Here is a 22,272-nt window from a genome sequence, read left to right on the forward strand (position 1 = left end):
AACATTCCACTTTTTGTACTATGCTAAAACATGTCATGTTTTGCATGACAAGGAGTGGAATGATGACAGGAACAGATTGGTAACCAGGTTAGCATACTGCCCTTACGGCCGGTGAATCATTGTAAATCATTAAATGTAACTTCCTCCTCAAAATGATATTCATCTGTTCAGCTTTTCGGTCTCTGGATATGCTGCTAATATTGTCAACTCTGGAATATTTTAAAAACACCCATATTTCCTGTGAGATCCTGGCACTTGCTTTCCCTTGGAAATGTAATGTTTTGAATCAAATTCCCCCCTCTCCGGTGTGGGTTGACTGATCTACCAGCTCTGTTTGTTGCCTAGGTTTATGATATTATAATATAGATTATACGGTGGTCATACATGCTCATGACAAGTGTTATAATGCATTGTAACTGCATCATATTTGCATTATAACGGCATCAAAATGCATGATACCGGCATTATAACTGCATCAAAATGCATTATAACTGCATCATAATGCATTATAACTGCAGGCTTTAAGTGAAGCATTACCATTACTTCACACAGGGACAATGCTACATTAAATCAAGTATCTTATGCTACAACTTGAATACAATTGTATTTGTTACATGCTTCGTAAACAACAGGTGTAGACGAACAGTGAAATGTTTACTTGCGGGACCATCCCAACACTGCTGAGAGAAATAATAGGAAAATAATAACGAGGAATAAATCCACAATGAGTAACGATAACTTGGCTGTATATACGGGGCACCAGTACCAAGTCGATGTGCAGGGGTACGATGTAATTGAGGTAGAGAATAAACAGTAACAGCAGTGTATTCGATAAGTCAAAAGAGTTCATGCAAAACAGGCCAATGGAGATAGTCCTTGTACCTATTGGTTAACTTTTGAACTATTTAGCAGTCTTATGGCTTGGGGGGTATAAGCTGTTCAGGCTTGTTGGTTCCAGACTTGTGGGCAGTCCAATGAATGATTATGCTTCTGAACATGACTGATCTGTGCAGTGAATGTGTGCTGCTTGTGTGTTGCAGTTGGTTGAAGGTGACCGAGTGCCTGACTGAAAAGAATCTGCCCACCTTTAAGCCAGGTGACAAGGTGAGGGTAGATGTTTTGATACTGTATATTAAATTAAAAAAGGATATTTCTCAAATGACACTATCTACCTTTAAGTGGATTTGCTTGTTTTATTCAAACCTAATCACACCTTTTCTACATATGTCATCACCATCGGGCTTCAGTTGAAAGAAAAAGACTGTCAGGTAATTAAAGACAAGTTCAAGGTAAGACAAGGAGGCCAGATTCCTCCATGTACCTAAAGGATCTGTTTCAGTACTAGTGATGGGGGGGGGGGTCGAGACAGATACATATCGAGATATTATCTTTGACGATATATCGTATCGTTTTGACAATACCGCAATAATATATTTGTGCTAGTTGGTTGTTCCTGCACTAAAACTCCAGTTTTACTCCAGTTACAATACATATAGAATCATGAGAATCACAATACATATAGAATCATGAGAATCACAATACATATAGAATCATGAGAATCACAATACATATAGAATCATGAGAATCACAATACATATAGAATCATGAGAATCACAATACATATAGAATCATGAGAATCACAATACATATAGAATCATGAGAATCACAATACATATAGAATCATGAGAATCACAATACATATAGAATCATGAATCACAATACATATAGAATCATGAGAATCACAATACATATAGAATCATGAGAATCACAATACATATAGAATCATGAGAATCACAATACATATAGAATCATGAGAATCACAATACATATAGAATCATGAGAATCACAATACATATAGAATCATGAGAATCACAATACATATAGAATCATGAGAATCACAATACATATAGAATCATGAGAATCACAATACATATAGAATCATGAGAATCACAACACATATAGAATCATGAGAATCACAATACATATAGAATCATGAGAATCACAATACATATAGAATCATGAGAATCACAATACATATAGAATCATGAGAATCATAATACATATAGAATCATAAGAATCACAATACATATAGAATCATGAATCACAATACATATAGAATCATGAGAATCATAATACATATAGAATCATGAGAATCACAATACATATAGAATCATGAGAATCATAATACATATAGAATCATGAGAATCACAATACATATAGAATCATGAGAATCACAATACATATAGAATCATAAGAATCACAATACATATAGAATCGTAATACATAACATATTGGCACCTAAGTATCATGATATTATGGTATCGTGAGGTCCCTGGCAATTCCCAGCCCTAAATCAGTACCATGTTACATCTCTACACAACAACCCTTATTCATACTCACAAACAGAATGATCACAAACGTCTAAACCCAACATGTCAGCTTATTTTATATTTTTAGATGGTATATATTTTATGACTGCTGCAAGATGAATTGCCTCTTTGAGGACATTAAAGTTTTCTGAATCTGAATGTCAGCTTAGTATTTATGGGGCACCGTTTGTGACATGCTATATTTATGGACACCAAAGATTGTAATGTTTGCATTTTCTGTTACAAAACAGTGCCCTCATATGTGATAACATGACGGTCCCCCCAAAAAATGATATGACCTTTGACCTCGTGTCGTCCAGAGCTTCAACGAGGGCCTGGAGGAACTGTATAAGGCTCAGAAAGCGTGGGCCATCCCAGACAGAGAGCAGCGCCAGGCCATCTGTCAGGCCCAGAGAGAGATGGTGTCCAAGGCCTACATAGCCTTTCTGCTGAGGGGAGTCATGGCATATCACAGAGCTTATTACTGGAGACTGCTGCTGAATTCAGAATCAACCCCTATTCCCTAGCTTTTACTCACTATTTCCTAGCTCTTACTCTCTAGCCCCTACTCCCTAGCCCTTACTCCATATTCACTAGACCCTATTTACCAGCCCCTACTCCCCAACCACTCTTGTAGATCTGAGCGGATTGGATGGATACAAGCATTATGGTAATACCTTCATCTTGTCTTCTGATTGGCCTAGTGAAAATGTCATATTGCTTCTACCTATCCAATCCTCTTAGATCTGCAAGGGTGGCTAGGGAATAGGGGGTCCATTTGGAATTCAGCACACAAGGTGGTTGAATAACTGATGCTTTTCAAATATTGTAGGTGAAACTGGGATGTCCCATGTATGTTTGGTACAAGACATGGGTTCTTTTATTCACCACTATTCAATATTGATGTGCAGTAAGAATTTCATACAGAACGCTGGTACAGTGATATTCATTTATTATGGTCCTTTGCCTGTACTTTACACAGATGTGACCATGATTTCTCCAAACACCCTGAGAGATACCACAAATACAGCCCAGCGCAGGTGGAGGAGATGATCGAGAGACTATTTGATATCTCAGCCTGAGGTTGAGAACCTGCTTAGTTAGGAGATAATAAGGTCTTCACACTGCCTCTATAGGAAATAACACACTGATTTGTTTCCACACTACTAATACTACAGCTTCAGTCCCCATTACATGTATTCATTAGAGTTCTAGGCCTCTATTCTGGGGGATTACAGTGCTTCAGTCCCCATTACATGTATTCATTAGAGTTCTAGGCCTCTTCTGGGGGATTACAGTGCTTCAGTCCCCATTACATGTATTCATTAGAGCCCTAATTGCTAAATGTATTATTACACATATGACTGGCTAGTTCTAAACGTGTTTATATAAATATTGTTAAAGCCCTACTTCAGAATAAACATCTATTTATTTTACCCAGAAATTCAAAACTAGCTTTTTGTTTGTGCTTGCAAAATTTCTGAAGACCCAAATACACCAATATTTTTTGAAATGGTTGTTAAAAGCGAATAAAGAATTTATGACCAGAAATCTAATTGGTTGATCTTACATTGAGAACCAAAGGAGAAATATAAAATGACGACTGCATAAACAATGAGGACGGTGAGATAGATACAGAAACAGATCAAGTCCACTTTGTTGGCAAAGCGATGGTGTATAGCATTTTTCTGGTCTTGTGCAGCCATTTTGTTGAGAAACTTCACCACCTTCTGGAGGGCTGTATTCTTCTCTTCCTCTGAGGCTTTAATATCAGACTTGGATTCTAGACAAAGTAAAGGAGAGAAAAAAGGATAACCTATTATTAATATAACATGATTAAATAAAGATGTAAAAAATTATTGACCTTTCTGTAAAATGACAGTTTTCAGTGATAGATGAAAGATCAAATGGAGTAGCTGTCCAGACCAGCGTAAACGCCAGACAAATGATGCTAACAAGAAAATATGCTGGGAAAGACTGCATGCTTTAACTGCAGCTAAAGGGTAAGAATTAAAAGGTTGAGCATTAAAAATACAACTTGACTAGTTGATGATGAAAGTCAGTTATGGGGTCCCCAGTAAAACTGGATGCAGTAACGTCATTATGACTTCATGGTCAGGTTATAAATGGTTGTATAAGGACGTTTTGTTAATGTCTTTGGAAACCATGAAAATATATCTTGCTCTGTGGATAACTGAGATGACAGAATAATGAAAATGTTTACCCTCTTCATTGTCTGTGTCTTTAAGCAGTGAGTCTTTGGACTTGGAGAGGCTGCAGGGCCAGAGAGTGCCACACTTAGCCAGGCGTGTCAGCACCATAGACTGCAACGTGCTCAACACCAGGATGACCAAACAGAAACAGAAGTGCTTTCCTATGGAGAACAACGAGAGAGAGATGTGAGTGTTATATGGTGGCAGAGGTCCTGTATACATGAAAACGACATCAGTGTGCTGCTACCAGTATATCTTTCTTTACTGTCCCTGTAACATACCAGGCTGGAAATAGTGAAACTCTGCACCCAACAGATCACTGTTGCTGTTCAGGATCACTGCTCCCAAATTGACAACATACCAAACTATTGAGCTGCAGAAAAATATCAAATTCGATAGCTCCCTTGGCGACATTAAGCTAGCTGTGGAATAAGCTTCTGGAACATTATTAACTCTGTTACATACACACCATTTATAACAAAATGCTGTTTCATTCTGGTGCATTACACACAGGATACTCACGGATGATGGGGCTGCACTGGCCTCCTCCAGGCAGTAGGTCGTTGAGGATGATGAGGAACATGATGAAGCTGAGAACCAGTGTAACCTTGAATGAGATACGCTCGCCCCCTCCCAGTGGCAGGGAGAAGCTCACCACATCTGCCACAATGATCAGTATACTGGGCAGGACCAGGGACAGAAACGGGTTTTCAGACCGCATTTTCAGCGACACCTGTGAAGACAGATGGGTAGGCCAGACTGAAATCATTTGTTTTTTGAGTTCTTGCGTCTAAACGTTTAGCATTTGTTTAAAGTTGAAAGGGAAGAGCATTACTTTCCAAAATCAGACTCAGATGTTTTCAGAACTCTTAAGAAGCCTTATGTCAATGAGTCCACATCCTTCACCGTCGGTTGTGCAGATCCAACTATGCCTTCACCCCAATTAATGGGAAAAGAAACGCACTGCAAATTTGGAATTGACATGGTGCTCATCTTTTTAATTCATTTGGAATTGTGGCATGTAACTGGGTCTACACACAAATACACAGCCTGGGATGTGTATTTGTCTCAACGGAACACTACTTATGAAAGGTATAAAAACATCTGATACATTTTTATTTAAGTGTATTGTATTTTTTCTGTGTAAATGTTGTTCAAGCTCTGCCCTTAAAAACAGGAAGAGTAAAGTATCTTTACATGTCCCACATAAACTACTGAAATCACCAGGAACTCTCACTAACCCATAGATAAAGATACTCTACATATCACAAACTACTGAAATCACCAGGAACTCTCACTAACCCATAGATAAAGATACTCTACATATCACATAAACTACTGAAATCACCAGGAACTCTCACTAACCCATAGATAGTTGCGATCATCTCTGAATTGTGGCATGTAACTGGGTCTACACAATACATAGCCTGGGATGTATATTTGTGGGTCTGCACAATACATAGCCTGGGATGTGTATTTGTGGGTCTACACAATACAGCCTGGGATGTGTATTTGTGAGTCTACACAATACAGCCTGGGATGTGTATTTGTGGGTCTACACAATACAGCCTGGGATGTGTATTTATCTCAACGGAACACTACTCATGAAAGGTATAAAAACATCTGATACATTTTTATTTAAGTGTATTGTATTTTTATGTGTAAATGTTGTTTAAGCTCTGCCCTTAAAAACAGGAAGAGTAGAGTATCTTTACATGTCACAAACTACTGAAATCACCCGGAACACTCACTAACCCATAGATAGAGATACTTTACTCTACATGTCACAAACTACTGAAATCACCCGGAACACTCACTAACCCATAGATAGAGATACTTTACTCTACATGTCACAAACTACTGAAATCACCAGGAACACACACTAACCCATAGATAAAGATACTCTACATGTCACAAACTACTGAAATCACCCGGAACTCTCACTAACCCATAGATAGATACTTTACTCTACATGTCACATAAACTACTGAAATCACCAGGAACACTCACTAACCCATAGATAGTTGCGATCATCTCTGCCTCCTTTCGCATCGAGTTCCACGTTCTCGGTTAGCCAGTCTCCACGGTTTGCACTAGTTGTGCTCACATTCCCAAAGTTCAGGAACATGCCACATCCTGGAAAGCAGATATTTGATACTAATTCAGTCATTCAAAGATCATACCGTACGTAGCTTCACACCCCTAAACATCTTTTGTTGTAGGGGTGTAAAGGTTTACATTTTTTGTTCGGTTAATTTCTTGATATGACTCTTATTTTGGTTCTCAGAAGAGGATGGAAAAATGACCCCTTTTTTTTTAAACAATTTTTTTGTTTGTTGAAATAATAATACAAAATCTATAGTACTTCAGTGGTGGTAGCCTACTGTAACACATATCTCAGAGCCACTTTGGTGAAACAACCTCACTTTGATTCATTCTGGCAGCCATATCCTTTGTTTGTTAGCATGGGGTCTCAGAGAGAAGTGCCACATCATTTGCAAAATGCAATAAAAAAAACAAGTGTCCAAATCACCATTAAGTAACATCAAACTAAATATGGTTGATTTGGCCATGAAATGTTGACAATTGCCCCGATCACTCCCATTGATTTTTTTTGTTAGCGGTGGCTAAAGTGATGACATGATGACTCCTTGCTGTCCCCAGTCCACCTGACCGTGCTGTTGCTCCAGTTTCAACTGTTCTGCCTTATTATTATTATTCGACCATGCTGGTCATTTATGAACATTTGAACATCTTGGCCATGTTCTGTTATAATCTCCACCCGGCACAGCCAGAAGAGGACTGGCCACCCCACATAGCCTGGTTCCTCTCTAGGTTTCTTCCTAGGTTTTGGCCTTTCTAGGGAGTTTTTCCTAGCCACCGTGCTTCTACACCTGCATTGCTTGCTGTTTGGGGTTTTAGGCTGGGTTTCTGTACAGCACTTTGAGATATCAGCTGATGTACGAAGGGCTATATAAATCAATTTGATTTGATTTGTTAGTAGTTGTTGTTCAGAGAGAACTGAACCATGGGTTAATGTTTCTCCAGGCCCTTAGACTACTTTCAGGGTGAGGAACCATCTAACATCATGTTGTAAAATCATGAACTTCCCCAATAAGGCTAAAGCTTAAGTAGTAATCAAATAAAAATATGGATTTCTAGAGTGTTCTTGCTTTCAGCATACACACTAATAAAACACTGCCTCCTCTCATGGTGTTTCATACCGCTCAGAACATAGTGTTTGTCTTCCACTCTTTTATAACACCCCCAGTTCTCATGTCTATCGTCATGCAATACTGCTAAAACCATTCACCCCAGTATCTGTCTATTTCACTCTGACGTGAACTATACAACACATAAAAGCTTGCATTTGTTATGTTGTTTATATAATTCTTATTCGTGCTTAACTTATTCATTTACCTTATTTAATGTGGGAGATAGCTTAAGCCTACATTAAAGATTGTCCATCGTTATCATTTACACAGGATGGTATCATGGTCATTTTTTTTCCCCCTCCTGAAAATTGAGCAAAAAAATCAAGGACTGAACCATTACACCCCTAATATTCACTGTGTCCAGCCCAAAGGCCAATTGGGTCTGCAGCATGCTACACCGGCCCAAACACACCTCTGTCACCACAAACCTGGAAGGGACAATGATGTATATATACACTATACAGTAGATGACTGATGGGGGGGCGCTGTGTTGAACCACCGTGCCTCCATCTTGGCACCCCCCCATCATTGTATTTTTTTGGAAGCATTTATTAATGTCTACATTTGTTTTTGCTACATTTATTAGTTTACAGACTCCATAGAAACACCTTGAATAACAGCTTCATACATGGATACACAGATAGTATTTAACCCCTTATCTCCATATATTCTTGCATACTTAAAAAAAAAAAAAACGTAAACTAAGCTCGTGAGAGACTCACCTTTCCATAGAAGGGTCATGGTGTGTAGCCCAAACTGTTGGGATGCTACAGACAGAAGTTGGCATATCGGCTGTACTGACTTCAGACCAGTCCTGTGACTGTTGTGGGGGTCATAGTGTGTAGCCCAAACTGTTGGGATGCTACAGACAGAAGTTGGCATATCGGCTGTACTGACTTCAGACCAGTCCTGTGACTGTTGTGGGGGTCATAGTGTGTAGCCCAAACTGTTGGGATGCTACAGACAGAAGTTGGCATATCGGCTGTACTGACTTCAGACCAGTCCTGTGACTGTTGTGGGGGTCATAGTGTGTAGCCCAAACTGTTGGGATGCTACAGACAGAAGTTGGCATATCGGCTGTACTGACTTCAGACCAGTCCTGTGACTGTTGTGGGGGTCATGGTGTGTAGCCCAAACTGTTGGGATGCTACAGACAGAAGTTGGCATATCGGCTGTACTGACTTCAGACCAGTCCTGTGACTGTTGTGGGGGTCATAGTGTGTAGCCCAAACTGTTGGGATGCTACAGACAGAAGTTGGCATATCGGCTGTACTGACTTCAGACCAGTCCTGTGACTGTTGTGGGGGTCATAGTGTGTAGCCCAAACTGTTGGGATGCTACAGACAGAAGTTGGCATATCGGCTGTACTGACTTCAGACCAGTCCTGTGACTGTTGTGGGGGTCATGGTGTGTAGCCCAAACTGTTGGGATGCTACAGACAGAAGTTGGCATATCGGCTGTACTGACTTCAGACCAGTCCTGTGACTGTTGTGGGGGTCATGGTGTGTAGCCCAAACTGTTGGGATGCTACAGACAGAAGTTGGCATATCGGCTGTACTGACTTCAGACCATTCCTGTGACTGTTGTGGGGGTCATAGTGTGTAGCCCAAACTGTTGGGGTGCTACAGACAGAAGTTGGCATATCGGCTGTACTGACTTCAGACCAGTCCTGTGACTGTTGTGGGGGTCATGGTGTGTAGCCCAAACTGTTGGGATGCTACAGACAGAAGTTGGCATATCGGCTGTACTGACTTCAGACCAGTCCTGTGACTGTTGTGGGGGTCATAGTGTGTAGCCCAAACTGTTGGGATGCTACAGACAGAAGTTGGCATATCGGCTGTACTGACTTCAGACCAGTCCTGTGACTGTTGTGGGGGTCATAGAGCAAAAACGGAGAACCGTCATGTTCCTGAGAGTCTCATCTTAATAGTTTGTAGGCCAAACCGTATGGACTCTAAAGACATTTTTGTGAGAAGCCCGATTTTCGGGATGTCTCATGGTCTGATAAACACCGCCCTAGCTCTGGCACCTTTCATCGCAGATGCGGAAGGGCGATATTGGCAGGCGCAGTGATTTGAAACGCATTTCATGCAAAAAACAGATACCTATCTTAAATTGACAGATTTTTATGGGGATTATTATGCTATTTCGATTTCCACAGGGTCGTGGGCATAGACTTTAGGGGAGTTTTAAAGTATACTTTTTTGGAATTACAAATGTCACCACAATAACATAACAATACTTAAATGCATGTAATTTTGTCCTTGAAACATTTCATTGAAATACTGTAGAATTACATTCATTCCTATGGAGCACTGCTCCTACTGGGGGAATGGCTTCAATGCCTCTCAATGGCCAATACATAGCATCGGCAATCCAGGGTTTATATACCCCTTGATTTATTCTAAAAATAAATGTGTTACACATCTGATTTTGGGGGATTTTCTCCCATTTTTCCCTGCAGATTTTTAAGTTAGATGGGGAGCGGCGATGAACGGCAATTTAAGTTTTTTTCAATGAGATTCAAGTCTGGGCTTTGACTGGGCCACTCAGGGACTTTCACATTCTTGTTCTGAAAGCCATTCCATCGTTGCTTTGGCTGCAAGTATTCACCCCCAGTCTAACATTGTTTGCACTCTGAAGCAGGTGCTCATCAAGGATGTATTTGGCTCCATTCAATGTTCTCTCTATCCTTACCAGTCTCTCAATCCCTGCTGCTCAACAGGGTAGGGATGGCATTAGAGGGTGATGAGCTGTGCCTGGTTTTCTCCAGACATAGTGGTTTGCATTCAGGCCAAAGAGTTCCATTTTTGTCTCATCAGACCACAGAATATTTTTTCCTTATGCTCGAGTCTTTCATGTACCTTTTTGCAAACTCCAGACGTGCTGTCATGCGCCTTTTTCTCAGGAGTGGCTTCCGTCTGGCCACTCACCTATAAAACCCAGATTGGTGAAGTGCTGTAGAGACTGTTGTCCTTCTGGCAGGTTCTCCCATCTCAGCCAAGAAACTGTAGTTCTGTCAGAGTGGTCATTGAGTTCTTGGTTACCTCCCTGACCAAGGTCCTTCTTGCCTGGTTTCTCAGTTTGATTTGACAGCCAGCTCTAGGCAGAGTCTGGGTAGTTCCATGTTTTTATTTATTTCCCCAATGATGTTGACCACTGTGCTTTTGGAAACTTTCAACACTCTAGAAATAATTTTATACCCTTCCCCAGATATGCCTCATCACAATTCCCGGAGATCTACGGACAGTTCCTAGGACCTTATAGTATAATTTCTGCTCTGACATGCACTGTCAACTATGGGACCTTACATAGACAGGTGGATAGTGACATATCAAGGATGATCAAAGGAAGTTGGATGCACCTGAGCTCAATTTGTAGTGTCATAGGAAAGGGGTGTGAATAATTATGTAAATTCGAGTTCTGTATTTTTTTACATTTATAAAGACTTTCTCACTTTGTCATGATGGGGTATTGTGTGTAGATGGGTGAGAGAGAAACCATATTTAATAATTTTGAATTCAGGCCATAACAACAAAATGTGGAATAAGTCAAGGGGTATAAATAATTTCTGAAGGCACTGTACATCATTGGTAGGGAGGACAGTCAGGGAGCATATAAAACTCCAAAGATGACAAATAAACTGAATTGCTTCATATACAGAATTGCAGTAGGCTATACAGATTTTTTTTAATGAAGTTTTAGTTGTTTTTGGTAACATCTTGTTTTTAATAAGATCTTTGGTAAGTAATAGTGCACAATAGCTGTTTAGCAGACAGAATGAGGATTGAAATGAGGCACTTACCTTTAAGTGCCCATACATTGATGGCGATGGGGCAGAAATCTGAAGCGAAGGGGTAGTTGTACAGATTGACTTCACAGCCCACCACAGTGTTCATGATGACCATGTGCTCTATAGTCCCGTTGCTGTGCACCAGTAAATCCTTGTTGCCGTGCTTTATCGTTGTTTGCACTCTTTAGACATGAGAGGTTAAGAACAGACTGAGGATTGATGTACTAAAACTGTCACAACTAAACATTTGGCCACTCCAAAAATAAATACTGTATCTCTATTTAATTTCTGTAGATGTTTTACTCACTATTTAGAAGATCATGTTATAAAAGGAATCAAGAATAAATTAAATATAACTTACTGGTAGGTTATTGTATACTGTTGTAAGTGGACTCACCCATTAGTCACATGGAGTTCAGGAGTCCAGATTTTGCTGACAGGCAGGACCACCATATCATGATGATAGACTGATGTGTCCCATGATAAATCAGGGTCTTCCCAAGACTAGTGTATAATCATAATGAGTGGTATTACAAAATGTCCCATTTACTTGAATGTTTCTGGATTATTTTTAATGTGTACTTACCAACATGACTTGCAGATGACTCTCGAAGCGGAGATCTTTTGTGTCCTATTTAGAAGATAATAAGGGATAAATGCCAACATTCTGTACATTCCCTTGGAAAGAAACAGTGGAGCATGTGTTATATTGTAAGTATGTTGAAGAGAGGGACAGATGGAAGTGTAGGATCGTTGGGGGGGGGGGGGGGGGGGGGGATTTCGGGGATGGGAGAGGGTCTATTAGAAGTTAGTAGGGCTCGTTTTTTCCACAGAAGTACTACATTTAGGTAGGATGATTTAGAAATGTTGTAAACCGTGATTGACCTCACACTCCAGCACAGTAGGTGGCGGCATGCACCTTTAACGTTGGTTTGCAGACCGCCATTATATCTGAGAAGATGATGATTACCTTGGAAATAATGGACGACGCGGCGGAGTCAAGTCCCTTTGCAGTTTATTTTTCCATGGTAATGTACAGAACTGAGGAGTTTATCCCACAGTTGCCAAAGAAAATACTAAAGCACACATTTACTGCTAGACATAAAAATGTTTGTTAATATTTTCATAAAGATAATTCATACATTAACATATTTTTGTTGCTAGAGACCCAGTCGTTCGTTAGATTAGTTAGATATTTATGGACGCGTTCTATTTGTTGTGCTCGCTGCCAACGTTTTTGCAGTGGTGGAAAAAGTACTCAATTGTCATACTTGAATAACTTTCTATTAAGGTATACTTTACTCTTATACTATACTTTTACTCAAGTAAAAGTCACCCAGTAAAATATTACTTGAGTAAAAGTCAAAGTATTTGGTTCTAAATATATTTAAGTATCAAAAGTAAATGTAATTGCTAAAAATATACTTAAGTATCAAAAGTGAAAGTATAAATAGATTCCTTATTAAGCAAAGCAGATTGTCTTGTTTTTAAAATGGATGGACAGCCAGGGATACACTCCAACACTAAGGCATAATTTACAAACGAAGCATGTGTTTAGTAAGTCTGCCAGATCAGAGGCAGTAGGGGATGTGTTCTCTCGATAAGTGGGTAAATTGGACCATTTTCCTGTCCTGCTAAGCATTCAACATATAACGAGTACTTTTGGGTGTCAAGGAAAATGGAGTAAAAAGTTAATTTTATTATTATTATTTGTATTTTCTGTAGGAATGTAGTGAAGTTTTCAGAAATAGTAAAGTAAAGATATCGCAAAAAACGACTTTAGTACTTCAAAGTATGTTTACTTTACCACTGTTTTTGTCCATTTCTTGCTAGTTAGCCAACAAGCTATGGCTAACAGTGTCACAATCTCTGCAGTCAGAATAACAGCAAAGTAGATGTGTTTAAGATTTTTTCTATTCACATTCATTTGGATACATCCATAACAGTGAGCTCGTCGTGCCTGATTTTGCCTGGCATAGCTAAAGTTTGCCTTCCCGTCAGGACGCTCGACACTGTTTATTACGAGAAGATTGCATTACATATCAAACACTAGGCTAGAAGCTGGCTAAATAGTTTGTTGCTAGCAAATCTGGGAACCTAAATCAAAAATACCAGTTGAACACAGCTGGTCAAACTAGAAACGTGGGAAGATTTGACAGCATAGCGCCGCCGTCATGACTGCAAAAATGTATGTTCATTACTCACCACATTAGGTCATCAGATGATCAAAAAAAGTCTGCAAAAACAAATCAATGATAGCTAGCGAAGTTTTTCCCCGTTGTACCTGCGTTTACAATGTATCCAATTTCGGTTTGTGTGGTTGTTGGTTTAGCTTTTTGTAACTTTGTAGCTAGTTCTGTCTGCATGTGTAGGCACATAATGCATCATGATTGCAAGGTGTCCCAATTTATTTTCCAACTGGCACAATATATTTTTCAACTTTCCCGTTAGCTGGTTTTAATATCCATTTTAGAATGCCCTTTCAGCCAATTAGAAATTAGTATTCAACAACGCTGTGGTATAATTAATCATCACATAATTATATATATATGTCAATAGGTTATCTCTGAAACTCATCACATTGTACAAAACTCAATTAAAAGGAACAGAAAGTGACTTACGACAGACAGAGTTTCATACACTATTAACGGCACACTGATATTTGAGATGCATGATGGAGACTGTGGCTGACTCAGAGCTTCTTTCGCAATCAGCATGCTGGCCAGACATCGACGTGTTGTACAGGAGGGTGTCGTTGCCCTGGATGAAGTGGCTGTGTTGGATGGTTGGTTTGTACTGGCTGTGTTGGATGGTTGGTTTGCACTGGCTGTGTTGGATGTATTGGGTGCTTGGCCTGCATTGGCTGTATTGGATGCATTGCCTGGAGTCGTTTCACTAGCTAAAATGGCTGCATTGGATGGAGGGTCTGCTGCAGACACTGTGGAACCAGAGACAGGTATTTAATTTCAGAATAGTACATTGGATTTATATAGCGATTTTGTCGGAACCAATGATGCCTTCCAATATTTTAACAACCACAGTACAATAAATAATACACTTAATCTAAATTCAATTGGATAATGTTGTTGCCTTGCTTCATTGTAGCATAAATACTTTAAGAAATGAGGAGATAGGAATCGCATTGGTCAATTAATGGATAACGTATAACGCTCCGCTCATTGACAATCGCGTTCACGTTGTCATATGTTGTCTCACGCGGTTGTTAAACTAATCGCCCCGAAATCCCATGTAGAAAGTTAGTTCCCAGACGCAGAACATGTTTATTTTCTTAAGTAAGTAATGTCACAAATAAAAAACTAGGTAAACAAGATACATATCTCAGATCTCTGAATATATTTCTAATGTGCTTTTTTTCCGTGTAATTCATGCTAATGTTGGATTTTTGAGCTAGCGCTCAATTGACTCCCATTCGCTCATTGAAGGAGTGCGCTTCTTGTCCCAGATTTACCCAGAATGCACTGTGCGGCCAATTGACAACACTTAGACATTGTACACAATGGGCGTTAATACGAATCAAATGGAGTTTCCCATCTCCCCATTTAGAGTATTTCTGATGGCTTCATAGTAGTGACTCAATACGTCTGAAAAGTGATCTAAACCTGGTACTCTAAATCAGTTATATTGGAGTGATACTGGACTAGAGATAAGAGTACCGGGTTTAGATCAAACAACATACTACATTGCCAGCTTTTAGTGCAACATGTTATACAGCTTCAATACACTTAAATATATATTTGAATATTTTATTTCTAATTGTTTTCATGACTTTAGTAAGATAATCTGTTTGAAAGGCAATGTGCTGCATTTTTCACATGCAGCCCAAGCAGTGCGTCAAAATGGGACGAGGCTGTTTTAAACATGTTTTGAATATTTCAGCTTGTTAACCATTTGAAATGCTTGTTTCGCAATGTTTACTTCAAATCTGCTAATAGGAAGGAGAAAGACGATATTCTTCTAGTGTAATCTGTGCCTGTTTTAAGAAGAGTAAAATGGAGCCCAATGTCTTACCTGGTAGCAAGAGTAGAGAGAAGAGGCAACATTTCAGCACGCTGTGGTCAATGGGTCTCATCCCTGCACGTCCTCCTGTCACAAAGTACATGGTCAGTTAGACATTGGTGCGCAGTCTTACTAGAAATGACAAGTTTCCTCCAATGAAACGGTTAGAAGAAGGACTGAAAACCAACCTTTAGATGCTTTAGTGATCACCACTTGCCTTCTCCTTTCCTCTCAAGCCAAAGCCTCACCTGGGATGACCCTTATAAATGCTGCTCTGGAACATTTGGTCACGGCAGTCTTCCATGAGAACATACACACCCCCACAAACTGTCTACATTAGAATATTATCCTCGGTATTGTACAGGATGTGCTTGGCTATAATCCCAAAATAATGAGTTTTTAAATTAACCTCCCAGGATTCATTTCACCATCTTGTGTAAACAACAACCCACAACAGACAGGTAATTACTAATTACTGTGACTAGGCAGAAGTGGATATACTGCACCTCCACCTGCCTCTAAACCCTATAGTTGGCTATATGTTTCACTGGACCTCAATAGGACCGTAGGCTGTTATCATATTGTTGAGCATACAGACTTCATACAGACAATAATACAAAAGGGATTGAGTTGGTTTATTTGAAATGTCATCATGCATGGGCACCAGACAGCATTGTGGTTTCAGTGGTGCTGTCTCCTCTCTGGGTAATGGAGAAAGGTGGCTATCTCCTCACTAGTGGCTCATGAAGCAGCTTGTTTTGACAGCTGGTTGTGGACTAATTCTCTGGACATATGAAACTACCCACAGTTTAAATTAGAGAGTAATTCTGATGTAATAGTCTTTATGTATAGCATCAGAAGGGTTCAAATCAAAATTAAATCACATTTATTTATATAGACCTTACATCAGCTGATATCTCAACGTGCTGTACAGAAACCCAGCCTAAAACCCCAAACAGCAAGCAATGCAGGTGTAGAAGCACGGTGGCTAGGAAAAACTCCCTAGAAAGGCCAGACCTTAGGAAGAAACCTAGAGAGGAACCAGGCTATGAGGGGTGGCCAGTCCTCTTCTGGCTGTGCCAGGTGGAGATTATAACAGTACATGGCCAAGATGTTCAAAAATATTAAAAAGGTGTTCAGCAGGGTCAAATAATAATAATCAAAGTGGATGTCGAGGATGCAACAGGTCAGCACCTCAGGAGTAAATGTCAGTTGGCTTTTCATAGCCGATCATTCAGAGTATCTCTACCGCTCCTGCTGTCTCTCGAGAGTTGAAAACAGCAGGTCTGGGACAGGTAGCACGTCCGGTGAACAGGTCAGGATTCCATAGCCGCAGGCAGAACAGTTGAAACTGGAGCAGCAGCACAGCTAGGTGGACTGGGGACAGCAAGGAGTCATCGGGCCAGATAGTCCTGAGGCATGGTCCTAGGGCTCAAGTCCTCCGAAAGAGAGAGAGTTAGAGAGAGCATACTTAAATTCACACAGGACACCGGATAAGACAGGAGAAATGCTCCAGATATAACAGACTGTCCCTAGCCCCCCGACACATAAACTACTGCAGCATAAATACTGGAGGCTGAGACAGGAGTGGTCAGGAGACACTGTGGCCCCACCCGACGATACCCCTGGACAGGGCCAAACGGGCAGGATATAACCCCCACCCACTTAGCATGGTGGTTCCTTCCTCTGATGAAAGCATCAGGAACAACTGAATCATTTCCAGACTTTTCTGTTGAGAATAACCAGATGTATTTTGTGGGTCCACATGTACACTGCACCTCTACCATGACCACAGTAGATGGGTCATGGATGATATGGTGTTCTGCGTTTCAGCAGAAATGTTCCATTACTGTGTGTTTGAGAGCCATAGAGAAGAGGATATACCATGCCATCTCTAGTCTGTAAACATGGCAGAATGACTCCCAGTTTCCCAGACACATGTTCTCCACAGTAATAGCTTCATCTGTGTCTGGGAAACCGGCCCATTATGTATTTATCCATACACACCTCAGGAGGAATTTACTTCCGGCGCCGACAGAGATGGCCGCCTCGCTTCGCGTTCCTAGGAAACTATGCAGTTTTTTTTTTTTTTACGTGTTATTTCTTACACTAGTACCCCAGGTCATCTTAGGTTTCATCACATACAGCCGAGAAGAACTACTGAATATAAGATCAGCGTCAACTCACCATCAGTATGACCAAGAATATGTTTTTCGCGATGCGGATCCTGTGTTCTGCCTTACAACCAGTGCCACGGGATGGTTCCCATGCAGCGACCCCAAAAAATGACTCAGGAAAAGAGGGAAACGAAGCAGTCTTCTGGTCAGACTCCGGAGACAGGCACATCGTGCACCACTCCCTAGCATTCTTCTTGCCAATGTCCAGTCTCTTGACAACAAGGTTGATGAAATCCGAGCAAGGGTAGCATTCCAGAGGGACATCAGAGACTGTAACATTCTCTGCTTCACGGAAACATGGCTAACTGGAGAGACGCAATCCGAAGCGGTGCAGCCAGCGGGTTTCTCCACGCATCGCGCCGACAGAAACGAACATCTTTCTGGTAAGAAGAGGGGCGGGGGCGTATGCCTTATGGCCAACGTGACATGGTGTGATGAAAGAAACATACAGGAACTCAAATCCTTCTGTTCACCTGATTTAGAATTCCTCACAATCAAATGTAGACCGCATTATCTACCAAGAGAATTCTCTTCGATTATAATCACAGCCGTATATATCCCCCCCCAAGCAGACACATCGATGGCTCTGAACGAACTTTATTTAACTCTCTGCAAACTGGAAACGATTTATCCGGAGGCTGCATTCATTGTAGCTGGGGATTTTAACAAGGCTAATCTGAAAACAAGACTCCCTAAATTTTATCAGCATATCGATTGCGCAACCAGGGGTGGAAAGACCCTGGATCATTGTTACTCTAACTTCCGCGACGCATATAAGGCCCTGCCCCGCCCCCCTTTCGGAAAAGCTGACCACGACTCCATTTTGTTGATCCCTGCCTACAGACAGAAACTAAAACAAGAAGCTCCCACGCTGAGGTCTGTCCAACGCTGGTCCGACCAAGCTGACTCCACACTCCAAGACTGCTTCCATCACGCGGACTGGGAGATGTTTCGTATTGCGTCAGACAACAACATTGACGAATACGCTGATTCGGTGTGCGAGTTCATTAGAACGTGCGTTGAAGATGTCGTTCCCATAGCAACGATTAAAACATTCCCTAACCAGAAACCGTGGATTGATGGCAGCATTCGTGTGGAACTGAAGGCGCGAACCACTGCTTTTAATCAGGGCAAGGTGTCTGGTAACATGACTGAATACAAACAGTGCAGCTATTCCCTCCGCAAGGCTATCAAACAAGCTAAGCGCCAGTACAGAGACAAAGTAGAATCTCAATTCAACGGCTCAGACACAAGAGGCATGTGGCAGGGTCTACAGTCAATCACGGACTACAGGAAGAAACCCAGCCCAGTCACGGACCAGGATGTCTTGCTCCCAGGCAGACTAAATAACTTTTTTGCCCGCTTTGAGGACAATACAGTGCCACTGACACTGCCTGCAACTAAAACATGCGGTCTCTCCTTCACTGCAGCCGAAGTGAGTAAGACATTTAAACGTGTTAACCCTCGCAAGGCTGCAGGCCCAGACGGCATCCCCAGCCGCGCCCTCAGAGCATGCGCAGACCAGCTGGCCGGTGTGTTTACGGACATATTCAACCAATCCGTATACCAGTCTGCTGTTCCCACATGCTTCAAGAGGGCCACCATTGTTCCTGTTCCCAAGAAAGCTAAGGTAACTGAGCTAAACGACTACCGCCCCGTAGCACTCACATCCGTCATCATGAAGTGCTTTGAGAGACTAGTCAAGGACCATATCACCTCCACCCTACCTGACACCCTTGACCCACTCCAATTTGCTTACCGCCCAAATAGGTCCACAGACGATGCAATCTCAACCACACTGCACACTGCCCTAACCCATCTTGACAAGAGGAATACCTATGTGAGAATGCTGTTCATCGACTACAGCTCGGCATTCAACTCCATAGTACCCTCCAAGCTCGTCATCAAGCTCGAGACCCTGGGTCTCGACCCTGCCCTGTGCAACTGGGTACTGGACTTCCTGACGGGCCGCCCCCAGGTGGTGAGGGTAGGCAACAACATCTCCTCCCCGCTGATCCTCAACACTGGGGCCCCACAAGGGTGCGTTCTGAGCCCTCTCCTGTACTCCCTGTTCACCCATGACTGCGTGGCCACGCACGCCTCCAACTCAATCATCAAGTTTGCGGACGACACAACAGTGGTAGGCTTGATTACCAACAACGACGAGACGGCCTACAGGGAGGAGGTGAGGGCCCTCGGAGTGTGGTGTCAGGAAAATAACCTCACACTCAACGTCAACAAAACTAAGGAGATGATTGTGGACTTCAGGAAACAGCAGAGGGAACACCCCCCCATCCACATCGATGGAACAGTAGTGGAGAGGGTAGCAAGTTTTTTAAGTTCCTCGGCATACACATCACAGACAAACTGAATTGGTCCACTCACACAGACAGCATCGTGAGGAAGGCGCAGCAGCGCCTCTTCAACCTCAGGAGGCTGAAGAAATTTGGCTTGTCACCAAAAGCACTCACAAACTTCTACAGATGCACAATCGAGAGCATCCTGGCGGGCTGTATCACCGCCTGGTATGGCAACTGCACCGCCCTCAACCGTAAGGCTATCCAGAGGGTAGTGAGGTCTGCACAATGCAACACCGGGGGCAAACTACCTGCCCTCCAGGACACCTACACCACCCGATGCTACAGGAAGGCCATAAAGATCATCAAGGACATCAACCACCCGAGCCACTGCCTGTTCACCCCGCTGTCATCCAGAAGGCGAGGTCAGTACAGGTGCATCAAAGCTGGGACCGAGAGACTGAAAAACAGCTTCTATCTCAAGGCCATCAGACTGTTAAACAGCCACCACTAACATTGAGTGGCTACTGCCAACACACTGTCAATGACACTGACTCTACTCCAGCCACTTTAATCATGGGAATTGATGGGCAATGATGTAAATATATCACTAGCCACTTTAAACAATGCTACCTTATATAATGTTACTTACCCTACATTATTCATCTCATATGCATACGTAGATACTGTACTCTATATCATCGACTGCATCCTTATGTAATACATGTATCACTAGCCACTTTAACTATGCCACTTGGTTTACATACTCATCTCATATGTATATACTGTACTCGATATCATCTACTGTATCTTGCCTATGCTGCTCTGTACCATCACTCATTCATATATCCTTATGTACATATTCTTTATCCCCTTACACTGTGTATAAGACAGTAGTTTTTTTTAGAATTGTTAGTTAGATTACTTGCTCGTTATTACTGCATTGTCGGAACTAGAAGCACAAGCATTTCGCTACACTCGCATTAACATCTACTAACCATGTGTATGTGACAAATAAATTTGATTTGATTTGATAAGCACAATCCTTTAGAAAAATACTATTTGTCGAGAAATGTATGCAGATATGTTACATGGGTGTAGTTATCAACAGAAGTCAGGAGAGTGTTTATATAATTGTTGACAGGCTTTCACCCTGACCAATGCTGATGTTAGTGGCTGAAGCATTTTCTTTTTATCTACTACATTACTAGCAACAGACACATATTATTCCCGAGTTATGTCGGTCTGGTCCTACCAATAACTGAGGCTTATATAAACAGGCAGACATCGAAACGTGCCACTTTTAAAAGAAGACTTCTTCAGATACACACACAGTTTTATTTTATTGTTACAATCATGTACTACTTATTCCATAGCTTAATTACATACAGGTAACTACCAAAATCAGCTACCAGTAGCGAGGCATGGGTAAAATTACGTGGCTGTTCAGTACTGATTTTTTTTGTGTGTGGACGTGTTTAACTATACAAGAATAGTAAACAAACCAAAATTTGACCAACTGGGGACATTTTGTTGTCTCCACAAGTTCAACTGCTGTTTCTAGGGGGTTTAGGGTAAAGGTTAGAATTAGAATTAGTGTTAGGGTTAGAATTAGGGTTGGGAGGTTTAGGGTTAGGAGGTTTAGGGCTAAGGTTAGAGTACGGGTTAGGGAAAATTGGATTTTGAATGAGACTGAATTGTGTGTCCCCACAAGTTTAGTTGTACAAGACTGTGTGCGTGTGCATGCAAAGTTGAAAAAACATGTTGACTCACCCTACTTGTAGAGAAACGCCAATGCCATCCTCCTGTCTTTCATGACTCTGTCATACAGTACACACTTTTAGTTTTAGTTTTCCTAGGCTACCTGGCTAAAATTCTTGCTCGCAACCTAACTTCCTTTCATGGGCAACGATGTGCCGCTAGTTAACATTAGCCTACTACAGTACATTAGCTACATATTGAACTTCCATCCTCTCAGGCCAGGGGCACAATGTATGAATTAATGTTTGTATCAGAATCGCTGGCATAATCATTAGTCAGTAAGGAGAATTAAATAAAACCACATGTCCAAATCCCTATCTCCATCCAAGGCTAATTTAGGAAAGAGACAATTCATTATTTATTAATTTTTTTACTGACTGTTATGTAATTGGTGTTACCGCCTAGAAAAGAACTGCCCAAAGGCATGGTC

At 41.4% G+C, this 22,272-nt stretch overlaps 2 protein-coding genes across 10 annotated transcripts in view; one reads left to right on the forward strand and one right to left on the reverse strand.

The window, feature by feature from the left end:
* LOC109877208 (exocyst complex component 7) overlaps positions 1-6,219 on the forward strand; it is a 24,108-nt gene extending 17,889 nt beyond the window's left edge. For 4 of the 7 annotated variants that reach the window (XM_031817980.1, XM_031817985.1, XM_031817984.1 and 1 more), the window contains 6 exons: positions 1,041-1,104; positions 1,248-1,289; positions 2,690-2,823; positions 3,352-4,372; positions 4,619-4,768; positions 5,096-6,219. In XM_031817980.1, coding sequence (XP_031673840.1) covers positions 1,041-1,104; positions 1,248-1,289; positions 2,690-2,823; positions 3,352-3,451 — 340 coding nt within the window. In that variant the 3' untranslated portion in view covers positions 3,452-4,372; positions 4,619-4,768; positions 5,096-6,219. The remainder of the gene's footprint in view (positions 1-1,040; positions 1,105-1,247; positions 1,290-2,689; positions 2,824-3,351; positions 4,373-4,618; positions 4,769-5,095) is intronic. The other 3 variants (XM_031817982.1, XM_031817987.1, XM_031817981.1) reach the window with 2 other exon arrangements.
* LOC116365347 (5-hydroxytryptamine receptor 3A-like) lies at positions 3,300-15,916 on the reverse strand. Of its 3 annotated transcripts, XM_031817989.1 has the most exons (10): positions 15,796-15,916; positions 15,620-15,694; positions 14,212-14,528; positions 12,177-12,221; positions 11,988-12,094; positions 11,603-11,772; positions 6,597-6,718; positions 5,105-5,315; positions 4,594-4,743; positions 3,300-4,152 (listed from the first exon to the last, which is right to left on the reverse strand). In XM_031817989.1, exons 2-10 carry the CDS (start codon positions 15,678-15,680, stop codon positions 3,908-3,910), a joined length of 1,428 nt encoding a protein of 475 aa, XP_031673849.1. In that variant the 5' UTR covers positions 15,681-15,694; positions 15,796-15,916; the 3' UTR covers positions 3,300-3,907. The 3 variants fall into 3 exon arrangements, with proteins under 3 accessions (XP_031673849.1, XP_031673851.1, XP_031673850.1); XM_031817991.1 differs by lacking the exons at positions 15,620-15,694; positions 15,796-15,916 and adding an exon at positions 13,796-13,826 and having other exon boundaries at positions 14,212-14,323; XM_031817990.1 differs by lacking the exons at positions 14,212-14,528; positions 15,620-15,694; positions 15,796-15,916 and adding an exon at positions 13,796-14,153.
* Between the last annotated feature and the right edge of the window lie 6,356 nt (positions 15,917-22,272).

Source organism: Oncorhynchus kisutch, unplaced genomic scaffold, assembly GCF_002021735.2.
Source record: "Oncorhynchus kisutch isolate 150728-3 unplaced genomic scaffold, Okis_V2 scaffold1220, whole genome shotgun sequence".
Taxonomy (NCBI): Eukaryota; Metazoa; Chordata; class Actinopteri; order Salmoniformes; family Salmonidae; genus Oncorhynchus; species Oncorhynchus kisutch.

Coding starts and splice junctions, on each gene's coding strand:
- LOC116365347 (XM_031817989.1), bottom strand. CDS start 15,680: ATGAGACCCATTGACCACAGCGTGCTGAAATGTTGCCTCTTCTCTCTA. Junction 14,529..15,619: donor CTCTCTACTCTTGCTACCAG/GTAAGACATTGG, acceptor CTGGTTCCACAG/TGTCTGCAGCAGACCCTCCA. Junction 5,316..6,596: donor ATGATCGCAACTATCTATGG/GTTAGTGAGTGT, acceptor CTGTCTTCACAG/GTGTCGCTGAAAATGCGGTC.